Consider the following 23867-nt stretch of genomic DNA (forward strand, 5'->3'; position numbering starts at 1 on the left):
ACTGGAAAGGGCTGTCTCCAGGGTCCCTTAGGACAAGAGCCAGGGCCTTAAGCTAGCAGGTTTCAATTTACAGTGGGGCCTTGACTCACGAGTTTAATTCGTTCCGTGACGGAGCTCGTAACTCAAATTACTCGTATGTCAAATCAAAAAGTGAACGAGTGAGACACGTGATGCTGGGCTGATGTTGTGGCGTTCACTGTGACGTTCGCTGCGCCAACTAGCGGTGGGGTATCTGAAGCTGGCTCGTAACCCGAATTTTAGCTCGCAACTCAAAGCAAAAAATCGGCCGAGAGACAGCTTGTATCTCGAAAAACTCGTTAGTCGGGACACTCGTAAGTCAAGGCCCCACTGTAAATAAAATCATTCCTCATCCCAAGAATCTGGAAAATCTCAATTTCAATGAGAAAAGACAATCAAGATATGCCAACACAGAGATGAATTAGGTATTACACTTATCTGGCAAGGCTTTTAAATCGGCCATCTTATAAATGCTACAGCAAGTAATTTGGGGCATGCCTCAGACACACACAAAAAAACAGAAAATCTCAGCAAAGACCTACGAGATAAAACATAGAGAACTTTTCTAGGTCAGGAAGTTGGAATCACAGGGTATGTAACCTTTTCACGTTGGCTTTTTTCCCCCGAGCAATATGCTTTCAAGGTTCCTTTACATCTTTCTGTGGCTTGATAACTCATTTATTTTTATAGCTCCATTGCCTGGATGTACCACAGTTTGTTTAGCCATTCACTTACTGAAGAATAGCTGAGTTGTTTCCACACTTTCCACCTGGCTCTTGTGTTTTGGTAAGCTTCCTGGGACACTGCTCAGCTAGAAAAGAGGGACACTGCCTTGATCCCGCTGGGTGGGGTGGCGGTCCAATTTCTACCTGAGGCTTTCAGGGACACCGAGGAAAGGTGAGGCCCCTTGATGCTGCGAGGTAGGGATGGAAGTTCAGGCTCCTCACTAGGCCTCTGCTGATACCACCACAGCTAGGAAGAACAGGGATGCCTCGTTACTGCCCTGACGAGTCCTCCACAGCCACTGTGGGTGGGTGAGCTTGTTTCTACTGGGTCATGGTAAAAGCCCTAACTCTGCATTATGTCTCCTCTGACTCCACTCCAGCAAGGAGGATAGGGGCCACCTCGTACTGCCAGTTGGAGGTTGATGTGCAGGCTCCCCATGTTGTTTCCACTGGCAGTAGGGAGTTAGGAACTGCCCTTACTGCCTTGTAGGCACAAAAGTTTTAGTTCTCAACTCAGCCTTCTTCTTTGATACCACCTTGTCGGGATGGAGAAGTTGGCAGGGCTTGGGGAGGACTATGAGGTGCAGCTGGAGCTCCTTACTGCAGCCTGGCAAGGGTGGAAGTCTAGGCTCTTTACTTAGCCCTTGCTGGCAGGAATCGTTTTTTCCATTGTGTTGCTTAGGGCAGGCAGTTATTGTCTAAAAGTAGCCAGCCTTGCTAGGCTGTCCCTTTCCAAGTCCTTTGGCTAAAGAAAAAGACAGCTTTTCTGATATCCTTCTTTGTCTGCACCTATTGTTTTGAGTTCCAGTTTCTCCAGCACTCTATCTGGAATATATGGGGCAAATAGAAAAATCCAGGAACTCACGAATGTGTCATTCACTGTGTGCTGAGGTCCCTAACTCGACTTCCTTCTTCTCACCTCTCACTGTCCTATGTTTTATGCATAATGTTCAGGGTTTTTTAGCTGTACTTAGTAGGGAACATAGGGAAAAGTAAGTCTACTCTTTCTTCCTAGAAGAGGCCGTTTCCTTAAATGGCATGTATTAAGAGCTACACCACAGATCAGGCACCAGGAAAGTAGAAACAATACCGAACTTGTAGTTCAGAGAACTGGGTTCAAATCCTAGCTCACTGGGGAGTTCAGAGGAATCCTAGCTCATTAGTCCAGTATCATAATTCTTTAACCTCTTGGAACTTCAGCTTCCATGTCTGTAAAAATAGAAGTAGCATCACTGTTTCACAAGGCTGGGATGAAGTAAGATTATGTACTTGAAAGCACCTAATATAACACTGGGCACATAGTTTGCACTCACTGACTCTGAATCTATGTGTGTCAAAATGGTTAAGATAAAAATGAAATCACTTTAGACCCATAAAAAAAATATAAAACCAGCACTGAATTAATATTTATTCTCCATCTCCTTAATTTAAAATACACCCGAGTCCAAATTAATTCTGAGAAATACATATATAATAAATTAAATGTAACCTGTAATTTCAGTGTAGAGATGAATTTATCTTGATTTCTGACTTCTTGTTCAAGTGGAGAGTGTTCTGGTGTTTTACAGTTTCAGAAACTGGAGTCCCTAGACCGAAATCATGTTCTTTGTTGGTAACCTAGTGGAAAGAATGGGCAAAATACTGAGGCATTCAGTCAAGGAAGGCCTAGGGCGAGGGACAGGGGCAGTCTAGAAGAGGGGGGAAAGGGGACATGAATTACTTTCAACAATAGAGATTAAAATATATTTTAGTGTAAATAATAATAAAAAACAGCTTTGTGATTTCTCACAAGTTTTGAAAATTAACAACATTTTTAGATACATTTTCAATTGTTTTTAACCTTGTCACACCAGCAAAGATTTCAGCAAGCTTTACTTTCTTAAAATTTTGTTATAGCCGAAACCGGTTTGGCTCAGTGGATAGAGCGTCGGCTTGCGGACTGAAAGGTCCCAGGTTCGATTCCGGTCAAGGGATGTACCTGGGTTGCGGGCACATCCCCAGTAGGAGATGTGCAGGAGGCGGCTGATCAATGTTTCTCTCTCATCGATGTTTCTAACTATCTCTCTCCCTTCCTCTCTGTAAAAAATCGATAAAATATATCTAAAAAAAAAAAAAGGAGAGAAAAAAAAATTTTGTTATAAAACTTTTTTTGTATTTTTCAAATATAAAACTATATTAAACATGCCTTTAAAAAAATACATACCCCATCCCATCCTCTTGTTAATCACTCTACTAAGGAAACACTGGGTCAGCAGCAAATTAAGTAGTCTACCGCTAGGCCTGTGTTTTCCAAAATGGTCACTGTTCACCACCTACTTATTGTTGCTTTGGGATATGAACAAAAATGTTTGCTACCCATATCACAAAGGGGTGACTTCCCTAATATATAAATAATTCCTATAAATAAAAAAGGAAAAGAAATACCCTAGTAGAAAAATTGGCAAAATATGTATATTTCATATATATGGATTTTAAATAGATTTTAAAATATCCAATCTCACCATTTAGAAGAATACAAATTAAAACAACACTGAATACTATTTTTTAATCATCACATTGGCAAAGATAAAATAGTTGGAGGTACTTAGCATTCTTATATATCACTGGCGGCAGCGTAAATTGACACAATATTTATGGAGAAGTGGGGTTCATTCCAGGGGCACAAGAGTGGTTCAACATATGCAGATCAATCAGTGTAATATACCACATTAACAAAAGGAAGGATATAAAACATATGATCTTATCAATAGATGCAGAAAAAGCATCTGATAAGATACAATATTCATTTAGCCAGACACACAATGGAGTAAAGATAGTTGCTTCAGTAAATGGTGCTGGCGCCCAGCTTATGTAGCTCAATGGCTGAACATCGACCTATGAACCAGGAGGCTGCAGTTTGATTCCAGGTCGGGGCATATGTCTGGGTTGCAGTGTGGGGCATGCAGGAGGCAGCCAATGGTTGAGTCTCTCTCATTACTGATGTTTTCTCTCTCTCCCTCTCCCTTTTTCTGTGAAATCAATAAAAATATTTTTTAAAACATTAAAAATAAGTAAATGGTGCTGGGAAAACTGGAAGGCCATATGCAAACGAATGAAACTGGATTACAGTTTGTCCCCGTGTACAAAAATTAATTCAAAATGCATCAAAGGCCTAAATATAAGACCCAAATAATAAGTTACAGAGAAGAAAATATAGATACCAAACCTATGGGCCTTGGTCATAGAGAACATTTTATGAACTTGACCCCAAAAGCAAGGGAAGTAAAGGTAAAAATAAATGAATGGGACTATATTAAACTAAAAATCTTCTGTACAGCCAAAGAAACTGACAACAAAACAAAGAGGCAGCCTACCAGATGGAGATATTTGCAAATAGTAGCTCTGACAAAGGTTTAATTTCCAAAATATATAAAGAACTGATAAAACTCAATACCAAACAAACAACGCAATCAAAAAATGGGCAGAGGAACTAAAAATATACACCTCTCCCAAGAAGACATATGAGCAGCCAATCCAATATAATAAAAGCCTAATATGCTATGAGTCCAACCGTTCATTCGACTGTTCAACCAGTCACTGTGATGTGCACTGACCACCAGGGGACAGACGCTCTGACCAGTAGGTTAGCTTGCTGCTGGGGTCCGGCCAATTGGGACTGGGCGAGATGGGCCAGACACACCCTGGAGCCCTCCTGCAGTCCCTCCCAGGGGGCCAAACTCCCATAGTCCCTCCCCAGCCCCAATCGTGCACCAGTGGGGTCCCTCGGTCTGGCCTGCACCCTCTTGAAATCCGGAACCCCTCAAGGGATGTTGGAGAGCTCATTTTGGCCTGATCCCCGCAGGCCAGGCCAAAGAACCTCACTGATGCACGAATCTGTGCACCGGGCCTCTAGTAGATATATAAAAGGATGTTCAACCTCAGTGACAATTAGGGAAATGCAAATCAAAACTACAATGGATACCACCTCACTCACACCTGCTAGATTAGCCACTATCAATAAGACAAGCATTAACAAGTGCTGGAGAGGTTGTGGAGAAAAGGGAACCCTCATTCACTGCTGGTGGGAATGTAGGCTGGTACAACCACTACCGAAAGCAGTCTGGCCATTCCTCAAAAAATTGAGAATAGAGCTACCATACGACCCAGCAATTCCTCTCCTGGGTATATACCCGAAAACCTCAAAATCACGTATGCGCAAAGATATATGCACCCTTAAGTTCACTGCAGTATTATTCACTGTAGCCAAGACATGGAAACAACCAAAGTGTCCTGCGACAGAGGAGTGGAGAAAGATGTGGTCCATATCCACGATGGAATGCTACTCAGCCATAAGAAAGGATGAAATAGCACCAGCTGCAACAACATAAATGGACCTTGAGAGCATTATGCTAAATGAATAAGTCGGAAAAAGCTGACTTCACTCACATGTGGGATATAAAATTGACACTTGTGAACATAAACAGCAGTGTGGTGGGTGCTGGAGGGAAGGCGCTGGAGGGAGAAGGAGGTCCCAGTATACGCCGACAGGAGAAGATCTGACTTTGGGTGGTGGGTGCTAGGCATTCTTGTGCTCTATGATGCCTGGCTTGGCAAGAGCCCCTCCCGGTGATTTTCCTGTTATTCTCATTATAGGTTTCATGATTAACAGCCTTCAGTTTCCTGTCAACTGCTTCACCCACTTTCCAGTGGACCATCTACACCTGACCCCCACCTGCACCTGGTCTGACCTTTACAAGAGACATAAATATCCTGCTCCCCCTACCCTGCCCCACTGATGCCATTTTGGTCTCAGCTCTTCTGCTAGCAGATGTTAACAATAAATGTATAATTCTTGCCAAACCGGTTTGGCTCAGTGAATAGAGCGTCGGCCTGTGGACTGAAGGGTCCCAGGTTCGATTCCGGTCAAGGGCATGTACCTTGGTTGCAGGCACATCCCCAGTAGGAGGTGTGCAGGAGGCGGCTGGTCGATGTTTCTCTCTCATCGATGTTTCTAACTCTCTATCCCTCTCCCTTTCTCTCTGTAAAAAAATCAATAAAATATATTTTTTTTAAAAATAAAAAATAAATAAATGTATAATTCTTTACCCCTTTCGGCCTCGTGCGTTCTTCCTTTGGCCACTCTAACAGTGGGCACATGGTGCAATATACAGATCTGATAACAGAAACCCACGCCTGAAACCTATATGTTCATGTTGACCAATGGCTCCCTAATAAATTTTTTTTAAATGTCAAATAAAGGAACACAATGCAAAGAAATACTTACTAAAATTCCATTTATATAAAGTTCAAAAGCAAGCCAAACTAGAATGTGTATGTTCACATGCAAAGAGGGAAGAACTACAAGGAAAATCAAGGAAGTGCCTGTCAGAGTGCCTACATCTGGGGAGAAGGGCGTGTGATGAGAAAAGGGAATAAGTGACACCTGCTGTAACTGCTTCTGTATCTGGAGTACTTTAAAAGCAAATTACCTAAAACTGTACTAAGCAACTAAAAAGAAGAGAGTCCAGAAAATCTCTACAACTGATTAAAAGCTGGACTAAAGCGGTGATTTTTTTCCATAAGATAAAATAAGATATACCTGGGAAGCTGCCATTAAATAATGTCAGCAAAGTTTATTAAATACAGTGGGGCCTTGACTTACGAGTTTAATTCATTCCGAGACCGAGCTTATTAAGGAACTCGTTAAGGAGCTCGTTAACTCAAATTACTCTATCAACTCAATGCAAAAAATCTGCTGAGAGACAGCTGGTATCTCAAAAAACTCGATAGTCGGGACACTCGAAGGCCCCACTGTATTTCATTAATGTACCTTTTGAATTATCTCCCACTAATTAAGACCGATTTCGTTCATTCATTCATCAAAATGCAAACAAAAATCAGTTTTATCCTGGAGGCAGATTTGAATGGTGTGACACTTTTATATATTATAACTGACCTATTTTCTTCTACTTAAAAACCGCATGTTATTTTATTTATTTCCTTACTGGAATTTCACACACACACACACACACACACACACACACACGGTAGTTGAAATGCCAGTAGAGGACATTTAAAACAGCGAATACTCTGAGATACAACGGCATGCATGGAACAAGGAAAACTCCTGGACGCCGTCATCGTTGCAAACTTTTCCTGAAGCTGCGATTCTTGACTATTTAAAAAAGAAGAAGAAAAAGGTGTTCCTATACGTATTTAGGTATCAGGTCCTTGATCGCCTCCATTAGTCCATTTGTCTCAACTGTTTTTTCAACAAGAGCCAGCTTACCCTGCCTTTCCTGTGTACAATGTCTACTGAAATTATATGAGATCTCCATGCAAATGCCTTTGTAATCTCGGCTCTAACTCCCAAGGTCTTACAGGAGTCAGGACAAACCAGGTTGAACTCACAGGTCTGACTTGCAAGTTCCTCAGCTCCAGAGCGTTTCTAAACCGCAGTCCTCCGTCTCTCACCCTCCACCCCGACGTCCAAGCCAAGAGCTTCTGCAAGAAGCGTAGCGGTCACCATAGCAACTGGGCTCCAGCCTAAACCCCTACGAAAGGGCAACAGGAGCAGTTTGCTCCCGGAGGGCTTCCCCGGACCCCAACTCCGCCTGCAACCGCCCCCACCGCCGCTGCAGCAGTGACTACCTGCCTCGGGGTCACCCTCAGCTCCCGACCCCCGCCACACACACACCCCCTCTGGCAGCTGCCCTCTCGGTGGCCTTCCGCCCAGAAGCTGCTGGACGCCGACCGACCGGGCGCATCACCCGGCTGCTACCTGCAGCTCCAAACGCACCCTCGCGGTGCTCAGCCAGCCGCCCTCCTCGGAGCTCCACCTCCGCCCGGGTCCCAGATCCCACCCACCTCCATCCTCCGCCCCTCTCCCGCCTTCCCACCCGAAATCGCCCCGGCCCCGGCGAGAAGGGGGCGGGGGCGGGCGGTTAGCCCCGGGCGGCAGGGCCCCGCCTTCCCGCTCTACCTGAGCCGGGCTGGTCCTCCACCTCTCCCCTCGTTCGCTCCGCCTCCCAGCCGCGCGCCCGCAGGCCCTGTGCGCACGCGTACCTGCCTCCACCCGCCCTCTCGTGGGACTGCGAGGCCTGCGCGCGCACCCACGCACCTAGCCACGCGTGGACCCACTTCCCAGTCCTCACAGGTGCCTAGGCTACGCCTTTCCCGGTCCAGCCAGGCCGCGCAGGCTCAAGCCCCCGAGGAGCCGCTAGGTCTCCCTCCACCACCCCTACCCCCGACAGAGCGTCCCGTCTCCTAGTAACTAGCCGCCACCCCTTTCCCACCACTTAGTTCTTAACCCCTAGAGTGTGGGGGAGCGCGATCGCGCTCCTCCTGTCTTTCCCCAAAAGTGCCGGGAGCGCGATCGCGCTCCTCCTGCAGTGTCACTATCAGATGCTAGTAGTTCACTCTTTATTGACAGATGGCACCTAAGTGCAGATTACGCATGATGCCGAATGTTTGCAGCTCTAAAATTGAATATGTAACTTCATTTACTTGCGATTCATAATTTTTTTCCTAAACTGCTGTAAGATCAGCAAAAATGCCTTGGCAATTTTAGCATAGTTCCTAGGTTGGCACTCAAAGTTAGTACTGTACTTGCTGCGGCCACCGCGCAGGAAGGGACGCGCATGCGCAGGCCTGTGCGTCCTTCCGCCACCTTCCCAAAGCTCTGAACACCTGCTTCTTTGATGCGACGCCTCTGAGCCGCTCTTCCCGGAGATCAAGCACCCTTCGGGACCCACGATCCGTGAACTCGTTACTCCCCAGAGCTGCTCTTGGGCGCTGGGAGGTTGGCGCGCTCCTGCCGCAGTCGGTGGTTTCGGGAAGCCTCCCATGTCGGGTCCTGCAGCGGCACCAGGGAAAGGGCCGGCTGTTGGGTGAGCACCGGTGGCCTGCAGCCTGGGGAGCCCTGCGGCCCCGCGGCCCCCGTCAGCCTGGCACGGTCCAGGCAGGGTTGAATCGGGAGCCCAACTTGAAAAAAAAATATCTTTGTTTCTTAATGTTTAATATGCCCCACCTTTCTCAAATAACCCGCAGGTTTCTGAACTTTAATGGTGGCTTATCTCCCTGTCTTTTCCACAGATGGAATAGATAACTAGGTTTTTAAAGCTGTGCTCTGATTATCTTGATTTAGTATTCGCCTGTGTACTTCAAAAGTAACCTCACATTTGAAGAGACTAACCGTTCCTGTTTTTGCCGGGTAAGTACTCATTTCTTTCCAATATCAATTTTTGCAGAGCATAAACAAATTTCATGTTAGAACATATTTCTTCATAGAAGTACATTTAAATATAAGTGCCATATATGTTTCCATTCTCTGCTCTGGCTTTTTTCATCATTATGCGTGCTGTTACATTTTCTCATATTTTGTAGCATTTATTTTGCCATATCGTATACTTTGTAAGTATAGCAAGATACTAAAAAATTAAATTGAGTGTTGCTGCTATTTTAGATAAAGAAGTCAGAGGTCCCAAGAGGTACATTTCCTCTGAAATATAATTATACCTAATTAAGGAAATAATGTAGGGAAAAGATCACTTTGTGGTCAAACCAGGATGTGAAGATTTTCCTTTTTAAAAAAAATATTAAGGACTATTAATTTCTTCCCCAGCCCAAGAAAGTAAAAATGTTCTTCCCTCAGTGAAAAGCCAGAGTGCCCCAATTAACCCTTTCATAGTACCTCTGCGCTCTTCCTTCTGACTGAAATGCTAAGGTCTGAGTTTTCTATTCCCTTAGTTTCTCTATCATTTCACAAACTTTACTAAGAAAAATCGATATGTTGCCTTTTTTGTTGTTGTTGTTCCGACCCCTGGTTGCCTAAAAAAGAAAAAAAAAATGGAGGCTTCAATTGCACATATATTAAGCTGCTTGGTGCTCTGTGCATTATTTTTTAATTAGATAGTTTCTATGATATATATTCAAGTTCACTATTCTCCTTTGGTGGTGTTAATCCCATCCACATGGGATTTTTTTCACATCAAGTATATTTTCATTTAGTAACTTGCATTTCTTACCTTATCATGCTCATGCTTTGCTCTAGCTTCATGGAAATGTGGAATATATATTAACATAGCTGTCAAGGTCCTTGCATAATAATTCTATCATTTGTGTCATTCCTAGTTATGCTTCTGTCAACTAATTCTTCTCTCCTCTTTATCATTCATATTTTATGCTTGTTTCCATAGCTCATAAGTTTTTATTGCCTACCAGACATTGCAGATTTTACATTGTTAGGTGCTGGAGGTTTTTGTATTTCTTTAAGTATATTTAGGCTTTGTTCTGAGATGCTAAATTTACTTGGAAACAGTTTGATCCTTTAGAGCTGCCCTGTCAAAAATAGGGACCACTAGCTACAAATGCCTATTTGAATTTATGTTAATAAAATTAAGGAAAAGTTAAACTTTAGTTCCTCATTTGTATTATGTACATTTCAAATGTACACACCCAGCTACTGGCTACTATATTGGATAACCATTGAAAATAGTTCTATCGGACACTGCTGCTTTAGAAGCTTGCTTTTAAGCTGTTAGGTCCAAAACAGTCTTTACCTAGGGCTGCTGTTTTGGCCCCATTACAGAACTAATATCTTTGTGAGGACTCTATGCAGTGCTCCATCCAGTCTGTCTGGTGGGCATCTTTTCATATTCTTATTGGACAGTCATAATCTTTGGACTAACTTCCTTGGTTAATTTCTAAATATTTTATTATTGTATTTATGCCACTGTAAAGGAATTTTTTTTAATTGATTTCAGAGAGGAAGGGAGAGAGATAAAAACATCAGTGATGAGAATCATTGATCGGCTGCCTCCTGCCTGTCCCACACTGGGGATCAAGCCCGCAACCCGTGCATGTGCCCTTGGCCAGAATTGAACCTGGAACCCTTCAGTCTGCAGGCCGGTGCTCTATCCACTGAGCCAAACCAGCTAGGGCTGAAATTGTTTTATTAATTTCCTTTTCAGGTTCATTGTTAGTGTATAGAAATGCAACTGGTTTTTGCGTGTTAACTTTGTATCCTACTACTTTGCTGAATTCATTTATTAGTTCTAACAATTTTTGTGTGTGGCATCTTCAGAGTTTTCTACATATAAGATCCAATTATCTGTGAAGACAGATCATTTTATTTCGTCCTCTCCAATTAGTATGCCTTTTACTTCTTTCTTCTAGAACTTCCAGTATTATGTTGCATAGAAGTGGCAAAAGTGGGCATCCTTGCCTTATTCCTGATTTTAGAGCAAACACTTTCTCCATTGAATATGATATTCACTGTGACTTTTTCACAAACGGTTTTTATTTAGTTTCCTTCATTTTCTAGTTTGTTGAGTGTTTTTATCATGAAAGGGTGCTGACTTTTGTAAATGCTTTTTCTGCATCAAATGAAACAATCGTGGTTCTTTTTCTTTATTCTGTAGTGTGGTGTATTACATTAATCAATTTTCATATGGTGAATCATCCTTTTATTCTAGGAATAAATCCTACTTGGTCATGATATATAACACTTTTAATATGCTGTTGTATTTGGTTTGTTAGTATTTTGTGGAGGATTTTGCATAAGGGATGTTGGTCTGTAGTTTTCTTGCACTGTGTTTGCCTGGCTTTGGTGTCAGGGTAATGCCGGCCTCTCAGAATGAGTTAGAAAGTGTTCCCTCCTCTTTAACTTTTTGAAAACAAAAGATTGGTATGATTTATTCTTTAAATGTTACAATAGAATTTAAAAAAGCTTTTGTTTTTGTTTAGAGATTTTTTATTATTACTAATTCAATCTCCTTAGTAGTCACAGGTCTATTTAGATTTTCTGGGTTTTTTCCTTTTTTTATATAATATGTTTTTATTGATTTGAGACGAAAGGCAAGGGAGAGATATTAACACCAATGATGAGAGAGAATCATTGATCAACTGCCTCCTGCATGCTTGCCACAAGGGATGGAGCCTACAACCTGGGCATGTGCCCTGATTGGGAATCGAACCAGGACCTCCTGGTTCACAGGTCGATGCTCAACCACTGAGCCACTCCAGCTAGGCAGATTTCCTGTTTCTTCATGACTTCATCTTGGTAGGTTTTGTTTTTCTAGGAATTTGCCCATTTCAGCAAGCATATACAATTTTGTGGCATGTAGTTATTTTTGCACTCTCTTATAATGCTTATTTTTTTTTTAAATATATTTTATTGATTTTTTAAAGAGAGGAAGGGAGAGAGATAGAGAGTTAGAAACATCGATGAGAGAGAAACATCGATCAGCTGCCTCCTGCACATCTCCTACCGGGGATGTGCCCGCAACCCAGGTACATGCCCTTGACCGGAATCGAACCCGGGACCTTTCAGTCCGCAGGCCGACGCTCTATCCACTGAGCCAAACCGGTTTCGGCTATAATGCTTATTTCTGTAGAATTAGCAGTTAAGTCCCCGACTTTCATTTCTGATTTGTCATTTGAAACCACTTTTGTTTCAAAGATTTTATTTTTTCTATTATTTTTCTAGTGTTGATTTCATTTATCTCTGCTCTAATCTCTATTATTTCCTTCCTTCTGTTAACTATGGATTCAGTTTGTTCTTTTTATAGTTCTTTAAGTTGTAAAGTTAGGTTGTTAATTTGAGGTCTTTCTTGTTTGTTTAAGGTGTTTATAGCTATAAATTTCCCAAATTAGCACTGATTTTGCAGCATTCCATAAATTTTTATGTTGCATTTTTATTTATTTTATTTAGTTTCATCTGTACATATTTTCTAATTTCCCTTGTGATTTATTTGATCCATTGGTTGTTTCAGAGTGTATTGTTTAATTTCCAGATTTGTGGATTTTCCTGTTTTACTTCTGTGGTTGATTTCTCACATCATCCCACTGTAATCAGAGGAGATACTTTGTATATCTATCTTTTAAAATCTATTGAAAGCCATATTGTAGCCTAAAACGTGGTCCATCCTGGAAAATGTCCCATGGGTATGGAGAAGAATGTGTATGCTGATGTTGTTGAGTGGAATGTTCTATATATGTTGGTAAATCTACTTATTTTAATTGGTTTTCATATTTTCTTGTATTCTGTCTGGTTGTTCTACCCATTATTAAGAGTTGAGTATTGAAGTTTCCAACTGTTAGTGCAGAACTATCTCTCCCTTCAGTTCTGTCTGTTTTTGCCTCATATGTTTTGATGGTGTGTTATTATTTGGTAAATGTTTATAATTGTTTGGCCATCTTTATTTTTTAGAGAACAACTAGCAAAGTGTTTGGACTTCAGTAATTATTACTTTAACCCATTAATAATTAATTAAAATTTTTGACAGCAAGAATGATAGAAAGGGCTAAGTAGAGAAGTTCTATTTTCTGAAAAGTGCTGAAACATAAAATCTGATCAATTCTTTTTAAAACACTTTCAAAGAATCTATAGAATCTGTGATCCCTCCCACAGAGAAAAGGTAAACACTGAGATGAAGGAGTGTTTTACTTTATATTTATGGATCCATCACCATGATATTCCATTAACACGAACAGTGCCATGAAGTTGGTTGAAATTCCCACTGTATTCACTTGTTTCCATTTTTTTTTTTTCTCAAGCAATCAAGTTGAAGCAATCAAGTTGAAGAAACGTTTCCACCCCTATATTTATTCAGCTCTTCCCATGGGATTTTCTGTTAGTAAATCTGCTACTCAGTTATCTGCTATGTGTATGGATGCAAAAGTGGACGATCACTTAATGCAAGGGACTGAGAAAAGCAAGCTGGAACCAGTAACCCAGTTATTTCAAAACACTAAGAAAATAAGATTAGAAGACCCAAACCAAGAAAACCTTACAAGAGAGAAAGAGACTGGTCCAGGCTCTCTTTCCGAGAAAGCCGTGGGTTCAGTGGTTTATGTTAAAGAAAGTGATGGAATAGAAATGACAGATGTGGAATGAAGTTGTTTGTACCTATTACCACAGAAATCAAAACTTGCTTTTGACTAAGAGGGCATATTGATTGAGAACTTAACCTCAATAGGAAAACCTAACAAAATGAAGGAAGATGTTTGCTTTTTCCCCCCACTGTTGATAAATCACCGTAGACTGCATTTTTTTACTCAAAACAGTTGCTTTAGGGAGAAAAAGCTTTCCAAAATTCAAAGTAGATTTCTCTGGTATTCTCCTTGTCAAAATCAGAGTTTTGACTAAAAGTATTTAAATGGCACTAAACCATATTAATGATAAAGTATTTAACTAGTAATCAAAAAACATGAAACAGTACCCAAACAATTTGACATCATTATGTCACACTATTTCTTGTGTACCAATTTTGTATGTTAGATTTCCAGTTTGGAATTTTGCTTAAGGGGACTTTATCTTTCTACATTTCTGCATTTCTGTTATATAGACATTCACTCTAGGTAAAATATGCAAAAAAAATCCCACAGTAAATTGCATACTTTGATAAGCATTTCACATTTTAAATCATCCTTTTAAACTGTTATTATTTTCTCCACATCGAATTCCTTTCAGAACTACAACATAGTTATTTCAAAGTGTAGTAGTTTATCTTACAATTGCAACCATTTTATAGCACCAATATTTAACATAAGATAATAGCCTTAAAATTATTGTTTAATATATATCATTTTGCCATTCTTCTTGAAATATGTAGTAGTTTGAAACGGCAGTATTGTCTCAAATAATGCTAGATGAAATTAAAACCATTTTGTATCTGGACATATAATGAGTTGTAACTGTATTATGTATGTTTTGAACATTTTCCTGTATTTTAATATTTAATGACTATCTCTAATGCCCAATTGAGTAATCTCCTTCATATTCTCAAAATAAACCAAAAGGAAAAGGCTTCTTTAAGGGGAAGCAATATTTTATAAATTAAACAGTACTAAACCAGGAGTTAAAAAAAAAAAAAAGATGTTGAATGGGACCTAACCAATAAGATGATGCTTTTTATCATTTACAGAACATAATTCTTTGGGAGAGAGAAAATACACAAATCATTCATTTGTTCACCTAATCTGAATTGTTTGAAAGAGAACAAATACACAACCCATTCACTTGTTCCCCTAACCTGGCACTGTACTCAGTGCTGGGGATATAGTGGCGAGTAAAATAGCTACGGCCTTTACAGTGCTTACTGTCTGGCTACGGAGAAATAGAACATCAGGTAGTAAATATGTAAGGTACAACTTGTGGTATGCCAAGAAGAAAAAGTAAAATGTTCAGAGAGACAGATGAGGAGGCGTAACACATAAACTTGATTTTTCATAATGGAACTAGAAAGGCTTCCCTGAGGACATGACAGGTGTAGCTTTTGCAGGGACGTGGTTGTCCAAGTGAGATGATGGTGCTGATTGAAGTGGTAAGAAGGGTATGTAGTCCAGGTGAAGTTGGGCAGGATGCACAGATGGTTTGAAAGTGGCGAGTGAGGAAAAAGAAGTTTCTAGCAAAAAAAGGCTAAATGCATGGAGGTTCCTGGGGAACGGGTATGCTCGGGGCACGCTTTTTGGACATCCCGGGTTTCCAAGGCAAGTAATAATGGATGGGGCTAAACATAAACGTTTCGAGGAAATGCTATTTAGAGCCATGGGCATGAATGATATGGCTTAAGGTGAACCTATAGTTTGAGATCAAGTCGTGAAAAACTCCAACATTTAGACAGTGATGGCGAACCTCTGACACGCGAACTCATTTTTTTGGTTGCTTTTTCTTTGTTAAATGGCATTTAAATATATAAAATAAATATCAAAAATATCTTTGTTTTACTATGGTTGCAAACGTCAAAAAATTTCTGTATGTGACACGGCACCAGAGTTAAGTTAGGGTTTTTCAAAATGCTGACACGCCGAGCTCCAAAGGTTCACCATCACTGATTTAGGAGCTGGTCAGCGCAGGGGGAGCTGGCGAAGGGGGCCGAGAGTGGGCAGTGAGGTTGGCGGAAAACCAAGGCGGGGAAATGTCAGGATTGCCCACAGGAGTCGTTAAGGTGGAGGGCGTCAACTGAAAGGTTAGAGGAGGACTGAAAAGTCCATTGGATCTGACAACATGAATGTCACCAGTGACCTTAGCAAAACCACTTAGAGGAAAAAAAAGGGGGGGGGGACTTCACTCAGGCATTGACAGACTGGTGTTCCACGTCCACAGTGTCCAGCAGGACACTGGATATTTGTATCGGATGTTGAATTGGGGATGATCTTTCCTTGTGTGCGATGCCGGGTGCCCCTGCAGAATGTCGAATGTAGTAAGTAGCACACCCAGTCACTGAGACGACAAAAAAGACAGACATTAATTACCCTCATCCAGCACCACGGCCACTAAGACGTCATAAGATTGGGATCCCCAAATCCCAGCCAAGCCGTGAACTGGACAGCACACCTGGGAAGGGAAATCCCAGACTTCCTGAAAGGGGAACAACGGGACAAGTTTAGTCACTTAGGTGTTTGTTTGGGGGGAGGCTTCCATAAGTGGAATCCTCAAGGAAGCACTTTTTGGAGTGTTATTGTTTCTGATAAGTAAATTTTCCATACTAAAAAAATATATTTTATATATGTATATTATGTATATAGATGTATATTATTGTATATGTACATATACAATAATATATACATATATAATGTATATACAATACATATGTATATATACATATATGTATATTATTTAATATATATGTGTGATATATATACATAGTACAGGGTTTGTTCCTTTAAATGCAATGTCTTTCCCACCTGACTTTCGTTTCCTCGCCTCCCAAGTGGAGTTGCCTGCCGTTGGGGCGTGGCGAGGAGACCGTTTAGGGACCCGGTGCAATGCCTGGCCGCGCAGGAAAAGGACTGACTTGTTGGCACCGGGCCTGGCGGGTGCCCCGGGTGCCCTGGGTGTCTGGGCGCCGTGCCCACACTCGCCCCGAAGTGCCCGCTCCAGCCAGGCACGGCCGCCCCTCCCGCCTTCGCTCCGGCTGTCACGCAGCGCGTGTCCGTCTGAGCTGCCGGCTCTGGGGGCGGGTCGTACCCGCGTCCCGGCCTCTCGTCCGGTCTGGCGCGGGCTCGGCCACTCCCAGGTCCCTCAAAATCCTCCCGGGTCACGCAGACCCGCCCCGAGCGCGGGGCAGAGTAAAGCCCAGCTCTTCTGGGCACTTCCGGTGGCTCTTAGCGCCACTTCCGGGGCGGGGCGGGGGCCGCCGTGCGCGCAGCCTGCAAGCCGGGGAGACGGCAGTGCGTCCCCCGCACGAATCCGCGCGACGGGGAGCAGCAGGTGGGATACCCCGGCCGCGTGGTTCTGGGGCGCCGCTAGCCGGGGCGGGCGGGAAGATGGGGGGCCCCAGGCCGGGACCCGCGCAGCTGCTGGAGGCGCTGCGGTTTGCGCCCAGCCCCTGCGAGTAGCTAGCTCCACGGTTGGAAAGGTCTCTCCCCGGTATCCGAGGGTGAAAACTAAAACGCGCTGGGTGCCATCCCCGAGTCGGAGAGGCGAAATAACACGTGCACAGGACCGTCCTGAGGCTCTGGGTCAGCGCCGCGCCGCCAGAAAGGGCAGGGTAGCTCGGAGACGTGCCCTGCAGGGGCCGGGCCAGCCTGGGTGGGTAAGTGTGACTGTTGCTGTTTGCTTTGTGGTTGGTGATGAAGCGAAGCCTGTCTGGCAAGGCAGAGTGTCCCCTGGAACATGGGAATAAGCGTGTCCCCTGAGGAAACACTATAAAGTCCATCAGTGCAAGGTGAGAGTGGAGATATGCAAAGTTAGTGGGAAGAAACCGGGCCTTCAAGACTTGATTATATCCTGACGATGAAAGAAAGAGTGTCATTCAGTCGGAGCACCACGCCTTCTGAAGATGGAATGAAAGGGAGGTGCAACCGAGCCCACCCGAGAGGGAGGGAGGCCTGGCTTTCATCCAGGGAGCTCTGCAGAGCCCGGGAGTTGAGAATGCGATTTCCAAAGGGCTCATCCCATCAGACACTGAGATCGCACAGCTCACTCCTTTTATTCGGATTCTGTGTTCACCAAGCAGCATTACCACAGGAGGGAGAGGCTGATCTGAATATCCCTTCGACAGCCTACGGTTCTCTTTGTAACTAATGAATAGGATTACAAGTTGTGTGTGTTTCCCAGACATCCCTTTGTTTCCACTTCTTCTCCCTCTGCTGCTTCTCGTCCAGGGCGCAGCTGGGAACGTTACCTCCTCACAGGGGCCGCCTGTTGCGTTCAGTTGCCTAGAGCAGTTTCTGGCCCGTAGGCGCTCAGCCTAACTCCCTCGGCGCTCTCAGTCCTGGCTCAGATGTCACTTTTTAAAGTTTTTGTTTGTTTCTTTGTTGTTGTTGTTTTGTTTTATTCTTTTTTTTCCCTGTTTTGTTTTATTCTCTCTTTTTTCCCCCAAATGTCACTTTTTAAATGAAGCTAAGCCTGACAAACCTATTTAAATATCAGCCCAGTTCCTCTTAAATATACAGTCTTCCCTTTCCAAGCCTTACTTTTCTTTTTTTCCTATAGCCCTATTCACTTTTATTTATTTGGTTCACTAATGAACCCCACATGCTAAGACCAATGCCTGTCCTATAGTTGATGCCACTTACCAAGTATTATAGATTCTCTATGCTTAAATCTCTAGGGTAGTGATGGGGAACCTATGGCACACGTGTCAGAGGTGACACGCGAACTCATTTTTTTGGTTGACTTTTCTTTGTTAAATGGCATTTAAATATATAAAGTAAATATCAAAAATATAAGTCTTTGTTTTACTATGGCTGCAGATATCAAAAAATTTCTATATGTGACATGGCACCAGAGTTAAGTTAGGGTTTTTCAAAATGCTGACACGCCGAGCTCAAACGGTTCGCCATCACTGCTCTAGGGTGTGTCTCTGAAGTATAAATGTGATCTTTCTGCTTTCTTAAAACTCTTCAGCACCTCCTCCATGGCCCTCAGGATTAAGTTATGCATTTAACACACATTTCAAGTCTCTTCCTTATCTAACCTCTACTTCTCCAGCCTTCTATCTCTTGCAACTCTCCTTTCTTGCACTCTCCCCCCACCCCCTCCACCACCACCATTGATTATTAGAGAGAGTGGAAGGGAGGGGGAGAGACAGAGAAACATCGATGTCGATTGGTTGCCTCCTGCATGTGCCCTGACCAGAGCCAGCGATCGAGCCTGCAACCGAGGTACATGCCCTTGACTGGAATCGAACACAGGACCCCTCAGTCTGAGGGCCACTGCTCTATCCACTGAGCCAAACCGGCTAGGGCTCTTGCACTCTTAAGTCCAGCGGTTTTGTGCATCTTAAGTATAAGCCAATGGAATTCAATTTTTTGAATTCTTTGAATGGGTCTTTTTTTCCTCCAGGCTGTTATATTTTGTTGTAATACTTTTCCTTATCCCTTTTATATCTCAGCTTCAATATCACTTGCACTAATTTGAGGAATAGATGGCCCTCTGGTGTACATACCCTATCACAGCACTTATGACACTACTAGAGGCTTAGTGCACAAAATTTGTGCACAGGTAGGATCCCTAGCAGCTGCTGGCTGCCAGCCGGAGCCTTCTTTTGTTCCGTGTCACCCCCCCCCCCCCGGTGATCAGTGCACATCATAGCAAGTGATTGAACTCCCGGTCGGTCGAGGGGACACTTTGCATAGGCTTTTATATGTATAGATATATTTTAATCATTGCTTTAATTGCTTTTTAGTATCTCCCATTAGATTTTTGAGTTCTTGGAAGACAAAAACCACTGTATGACCTTAAATGTCTCTCATATTCATCCCCTTCTTTATGTGTACCCTAGTTCAGGCCCTCATTATCTCTAACTTGGACAACTTCAGAAGTCTATTAACTGGTCTCCCTACCCCTGATCTAGCTTTTCTTTAATCCATGCTCAACACTGCTGGCAGTGGTAGTTCTGTTTAATGCCTGACTTAACCCCTGCCTGCTTAAAACACTTCAATAAATCGCAGCTGCTTTGAGAAAAAGTCCAAATGTTTTAGGATCACATGAATTTGCCTCCTCCCTCCCTCTGTTCCCTTACGGCTTTGTATCTAGTAGGCACTCCATAAATACTGGTTGAGTGAATGAGGGACTATATCAAACTCAGTCAAACAGAATCAAGAACAAGGGTTTAACCAAAGAAGGGACTTCCTAAGGCAATATAGCCATAGACGTCAGTGGAGCCAAAAGACTAGAAGTGTAAGTCTTTCCCTGGGGAGGGAGTCTCCAAAACATGCCTTACTTTTATATGACTCCTTGTCTTTTTTTTTTTTAATTGATTTTTTACAGAGAGGAAGGGAGAGAGATAGAGAGTCAGAAACATCGATCAGCTGCCTCCTGCACACTCCCCACTGGGGATGCGCCCGCAACCCAGGTACATGCCCTTGACCGGAATCGAACCCGGGACCCTTCAGTCCGCAAGCCGACGCTCTATCCACTGAGCCAAACCGGTTTCGGCTCCTTGTCTTTTTATGTCTGGAATATGCTACTCCCATCCACTTGGTAAACACCAACAGATTTCAAGACAGTTCAAGTATCCCTTCCTCTATTAAACTAGCCTGACCTCTCTGGTGTAAATTGGCCCAACTTTTCTGTAGCATAATTTATCAAAATATATCAAGAGTGATGAAAATCTGAAACTCTTTAACTTGGGAATTGTGCTTCTAGGACATTACCTAACTACAAAAGACTTTGGCCTACTTTTGGACTTTAATAATTCATTCTATCTTTGACCTAAAGAAAAATTATGGCTATCCTAAGAAACAGAATTGGGACAGAATGGTTTCTTTATGACCATAACTAGTCAAAATACTTAATTGGTGTAGCTAGTATTTTCAGCCCATTGCCACCTAATATTTAATAAGCACTGCTAAAAAAAAAAAAAAAATATAGTGTCCAAACATAATAAAACTAGAGGGCTGGTGCACAGATTCATGTACCAGTGGGGTCCCTCGGCCTGGCCTGCAAGGATCAGGCCAAAACCGGCTCTCTGACATCCCCCGATGGGTCCCAGATTGTGAGAGGGCAGTTCTTGGGTGATGCACCCCAGAATCAGGCTCCCTCCTCTCTGGTTCTGGGTGCATCATCCAAGAACCGCAGCTGCCAAGTTACTGTGGCTCGGCAGCTCCTGCATGGAGCGTCTGCCCCCTGTTGGGCATTGTGTGTCATAGCTACTGGCCAGTGGGGCAGTTGGCCGGTTCCTTAGGCTTTTATATATATAGATTGTTCCTGCTAATCAGATTGCCTCTCCCTTTGATCTCAGGGGGTCCATCCTAATCGAATATTGATCTGAATGAGTTATGTTGCCAGTAAATCAGTCAACTAAAGTATTATAATAGCATAAAGCTTTCCACAGAGATGTTCATGAATACATTGCTGATAACAGAAAAACTAGAAACAACCTAAATTACAAACTAAGATTGAGTAAACTATGATATATCTGACAATGGAATATTACACAACATTAAAGCTGATGTGAAAACAGATTTAACATTGAATGAAATAATAGTACGGTTCCACTTCTGTGGAGAAAAGTGTGTGTGTTTACAATGCACAGAGAAAAATGAGTACACACCAGATTGTAAATTGTGATTATCTCCAGGTGGTAGTATGGAGTCTTTTAGTTTGCTCTTTTTACTTAACTCTAATATTCTCATTTTTCTCAATGAACTTATAAATTCAAAATAACTGGTTTGGCTTTGAGATATATTATATATTTGAAAATTTGTTTGCAAAATCTGTGCTCCTATGCCATTTCAACGGAAATGATTTGAGGTTTGTCTTCATTTATTTCTAGGTCTCTCTTGTCGAATTGCTAAAGACAAATGGTAAAGCTAAAAGGCAAGAAAAGCAACTGTCCTGGATAGAGAATTAGATAAGTTTGGATTAAATAACCAAGAAAGAAAAACAGTTTTCCTTTTCTCAACCAATTAATTTGTTTGTCTCCCATCTTTAAAAGCATGCTGATCCCATTTTCAAAGAACTGCTTACAGTTATTTTGTAACTTCAAGGTCCCAGCAACTGGCTTTAAAAACACAGTAAAAAGAGGGCTCATTTTACAGTCAGTTTCCAATGATGTTTACCAAAATCTGGCTCTGGAAGACTGGATCCATGACCATGTGAACCTAGAAAGCAAGCCGATCCTGTTATTTTGGAGAAATTCCCCCTCTGTTGTAATTGGTAGGCATCAAAATCCTTGGCAGGAATGTAACCTGAATCTGATGAGAGAAAAAGGTGTAAAACTGGCTCGGAGAAAAAGTGGAGGAGGCACAGTTTACCATGATATGGGCAATATCAATTTGACTTTTTTTACAGCCAAAAAAATGTACAATAGGATGGAAAATCTAAAGTTAGTTGTGAGAGCTCTGAACGCTGTCCAACCCCAGCTGGATGTGCAGCCTACCAAAAGGTTTGACCTTTTACTTGACGGACAGTTTAAAATCTCAGGAACAGCTTCTAAGATTGGCCGGACGACTGCTTATCACCATTGCACTTTGTTATATAGTATTGATGAGACCCTCTTGTCGTCTTTGCTCAAGAGCCCTTACCAAGGGATCAAGAGCAATGCAACTGCTAGCATACCTTCCGTAGTAAAAAGTCTGTTGGAAAAAGACCCCACTCTGACCTGTGAAATACTGACAGATGCTATTGCGGCAGAGTATGCTGCTTGTCATCACATTGAGAATCACATCAACTTGATAAACCCAGCAGATGAGACACGGTTTCCTGGAATAAATAGCAAAGCCAAAGAACTACAAACTTGGGAATGGATCTACGGCACAACTCCGAAGTTCAGTGTAATAACTTCCTTTAATGTGTTACATGAACAGTCACTCTTGGAAATTAAAGTACTCATAGATGTAAAGAAGGGGAGAATTGAAATCTGTAACATTGAAGCCCCTGATCATTGGTTGCCACGGAAAATATGTGACAAATTAAATTCAACTTTTATTGGCAGTAAGTTCTGCCCAGTTGAAACTACTATGCTAACAAATGTCTTACATGAAACATGTCCGGAAGACGATGAAGTACACAGTAAATGGAATATTGTCTGTGAAAAACTTAAGGGAATAATGTGATTGCAAGTAAAGTTAATATTGGCAGGTTCAGTGAGAAAATAAAAATTTTTAATGTGCATTGTGTATCTCTTAAAACTAAAAGGGTCTAGTCTCTCTGAGTAACTTCTCCCCATTTGTGTCTATCCCCTATCCTTGTCCATATTTCCTACTGACCTCCAGGATACTCTGTCTCTTTCCGCACTGATTTTAATACCTGGCTTGCATTTATATTTTAGCTCCTGCTTGTTACCATCTTGGGAATGTTTACCATATCGGACACTCTGACCTTCATTCTTTTCCTTACTTCTGGGGAATACAACGCAGGCTTCTTGCTACCTCTGATACCTTAAACTCTAAAATTCTCCCTTTTAGTTACATCTTATCCTTCCATCCTCTCCCATTAAATCAAGCCTGTTTTAAATTCCAACAATTGATTTTTTTACTCCTATGCCGAAATGGGAAGAAAATTCACATGAACCCAATTCATATGTAGTTTTCAATTTGTGTTTCTTTTTTCTGTGGTGTCAGATTCAACTCATCCGTTGACTCCCTATCATTTTTCAGAGGCATTATTCCTAAATGTTTTCACTCTACTTCAGCTCAGAATTCCACTACTCTTATTTTTGTCACAAACCTTGACTCATGATGTGATAGCAGACGTCTTCAGAAATGAATGCCTTTAGTCCCTCATGTTGTCTATTTCAATACAGTGGGGCCTTGACTTAGGAGTTAATAATTGAGTGAGTTTAATTCGTTCCGAGACCGAGCTCATTAAGGAGCTCGTTAAATTACTCTATCAACTCAATGCAAAAAATCGGCTGAGAGACAGCTGGCATCTCAAAAAACTCATTAGTCGGGACACCCGTAAGTCAAGGCCCCACTGTATTTCTCATTTCATCCACTCTCAGAGAAAGAAATAACCTCCTTTTTCTTAAACCTAACCTCTCTAACTGTACCCTAGATTTTGTCCTCTCCAGCCTATTTGGGCCTTGTACTATCGAATATTTATCTTTTTCTTTTTTTTTTTTTTGGTATTTTCTCGTGGCTTTTACTGGATCCTTACCCATAGTGAGTGAACGCAACTCTCTTGCTCTATTTCTTCATTACCAAACTTCTAGAAAAGAGTAACGTCACTTCCCTGGCCAGGTAGCTCAG

The 23867-nt window shown here is 42.3% G+C and overlaps 2 protein-coding genes across 5 annotated transcripts; both read left to right on the plus strand.

Annotated features, from left to right (window-relative positions):
- Positions 1 to 8475: 8475 nt before the first annotated feature.
- Positions 8476 to 15404, plus strand: LOC118673483 (uncharacterized protein C2orf15-like). Its single transcript, XM_036344347.1, has 3 exons — positions 8476 to 8611; positions 8869 to 8934; positions 13281 to 15404. The coding sequence occupies exons 1-3, from the start codon at positions 8568 to 8570 to the stop codon at positions 13618 to 13620; spliced, it is 450 nt and encodes a 149-aa protein (XP_036200240.1). The 5' UTR covers positions 8476 to 8567; the 3' UTR covers positions 13621 to 15404.
- Positions 8839 to 22791, plus strand: LIPT1 (lipoyltransferase 1). 4 transcript variants are annotated; one of them, XM_036344335.1, is made up of 2 exons: positions 8839 to 8934; positions 21452 to 22791. In XM_036344335.1, the coding sequence occupies exon 2, from the start codon at positions 21615 to 21617 to the stop codon at positions 22731 to 22733; it is 1119 nt and encodes a 372-aa protein (XP_036200228.1). In that variant the 5' UTR covers positions 8839 to 8934; positions 21452 to 21614; the 3' UTR covers positions 22734 to 22791. The 4 variants fall into 4 exon arrangements, with proteins under 4 accessions (XP_036200228.1, XP_036200229.1, XP_036200230.1 ...); XM_036344336.1 differs by lacking the exon at positions 8839 to 8934 and adding an exon at positions 16804 to 16938; XM_036344337.1 differs by lacking the exon at positions 8839 to 8934 and adding an exon at positions 16976 to 17263.
- The last annotated feature ends 1076 nt before the right edge of the window (positions 22792 to 23867 follow it).

Source organism: Myotis myotis, unplaced genomic scaffold (genome assembly GCF_014108235.1).
Source record: "Myotis myotis isolate mMyoMyo1 unplaced genomic scaffold, mMyoMyo1.p scaffold_m19_p_18, whole genome shotgun sequence".
NCBI classification, from domain to species: Eukaryota; Metazoa; Chordata; class Mammalia; order Chiroptera; family Vespertilionidae; genus Myotis; species Myotis myotis.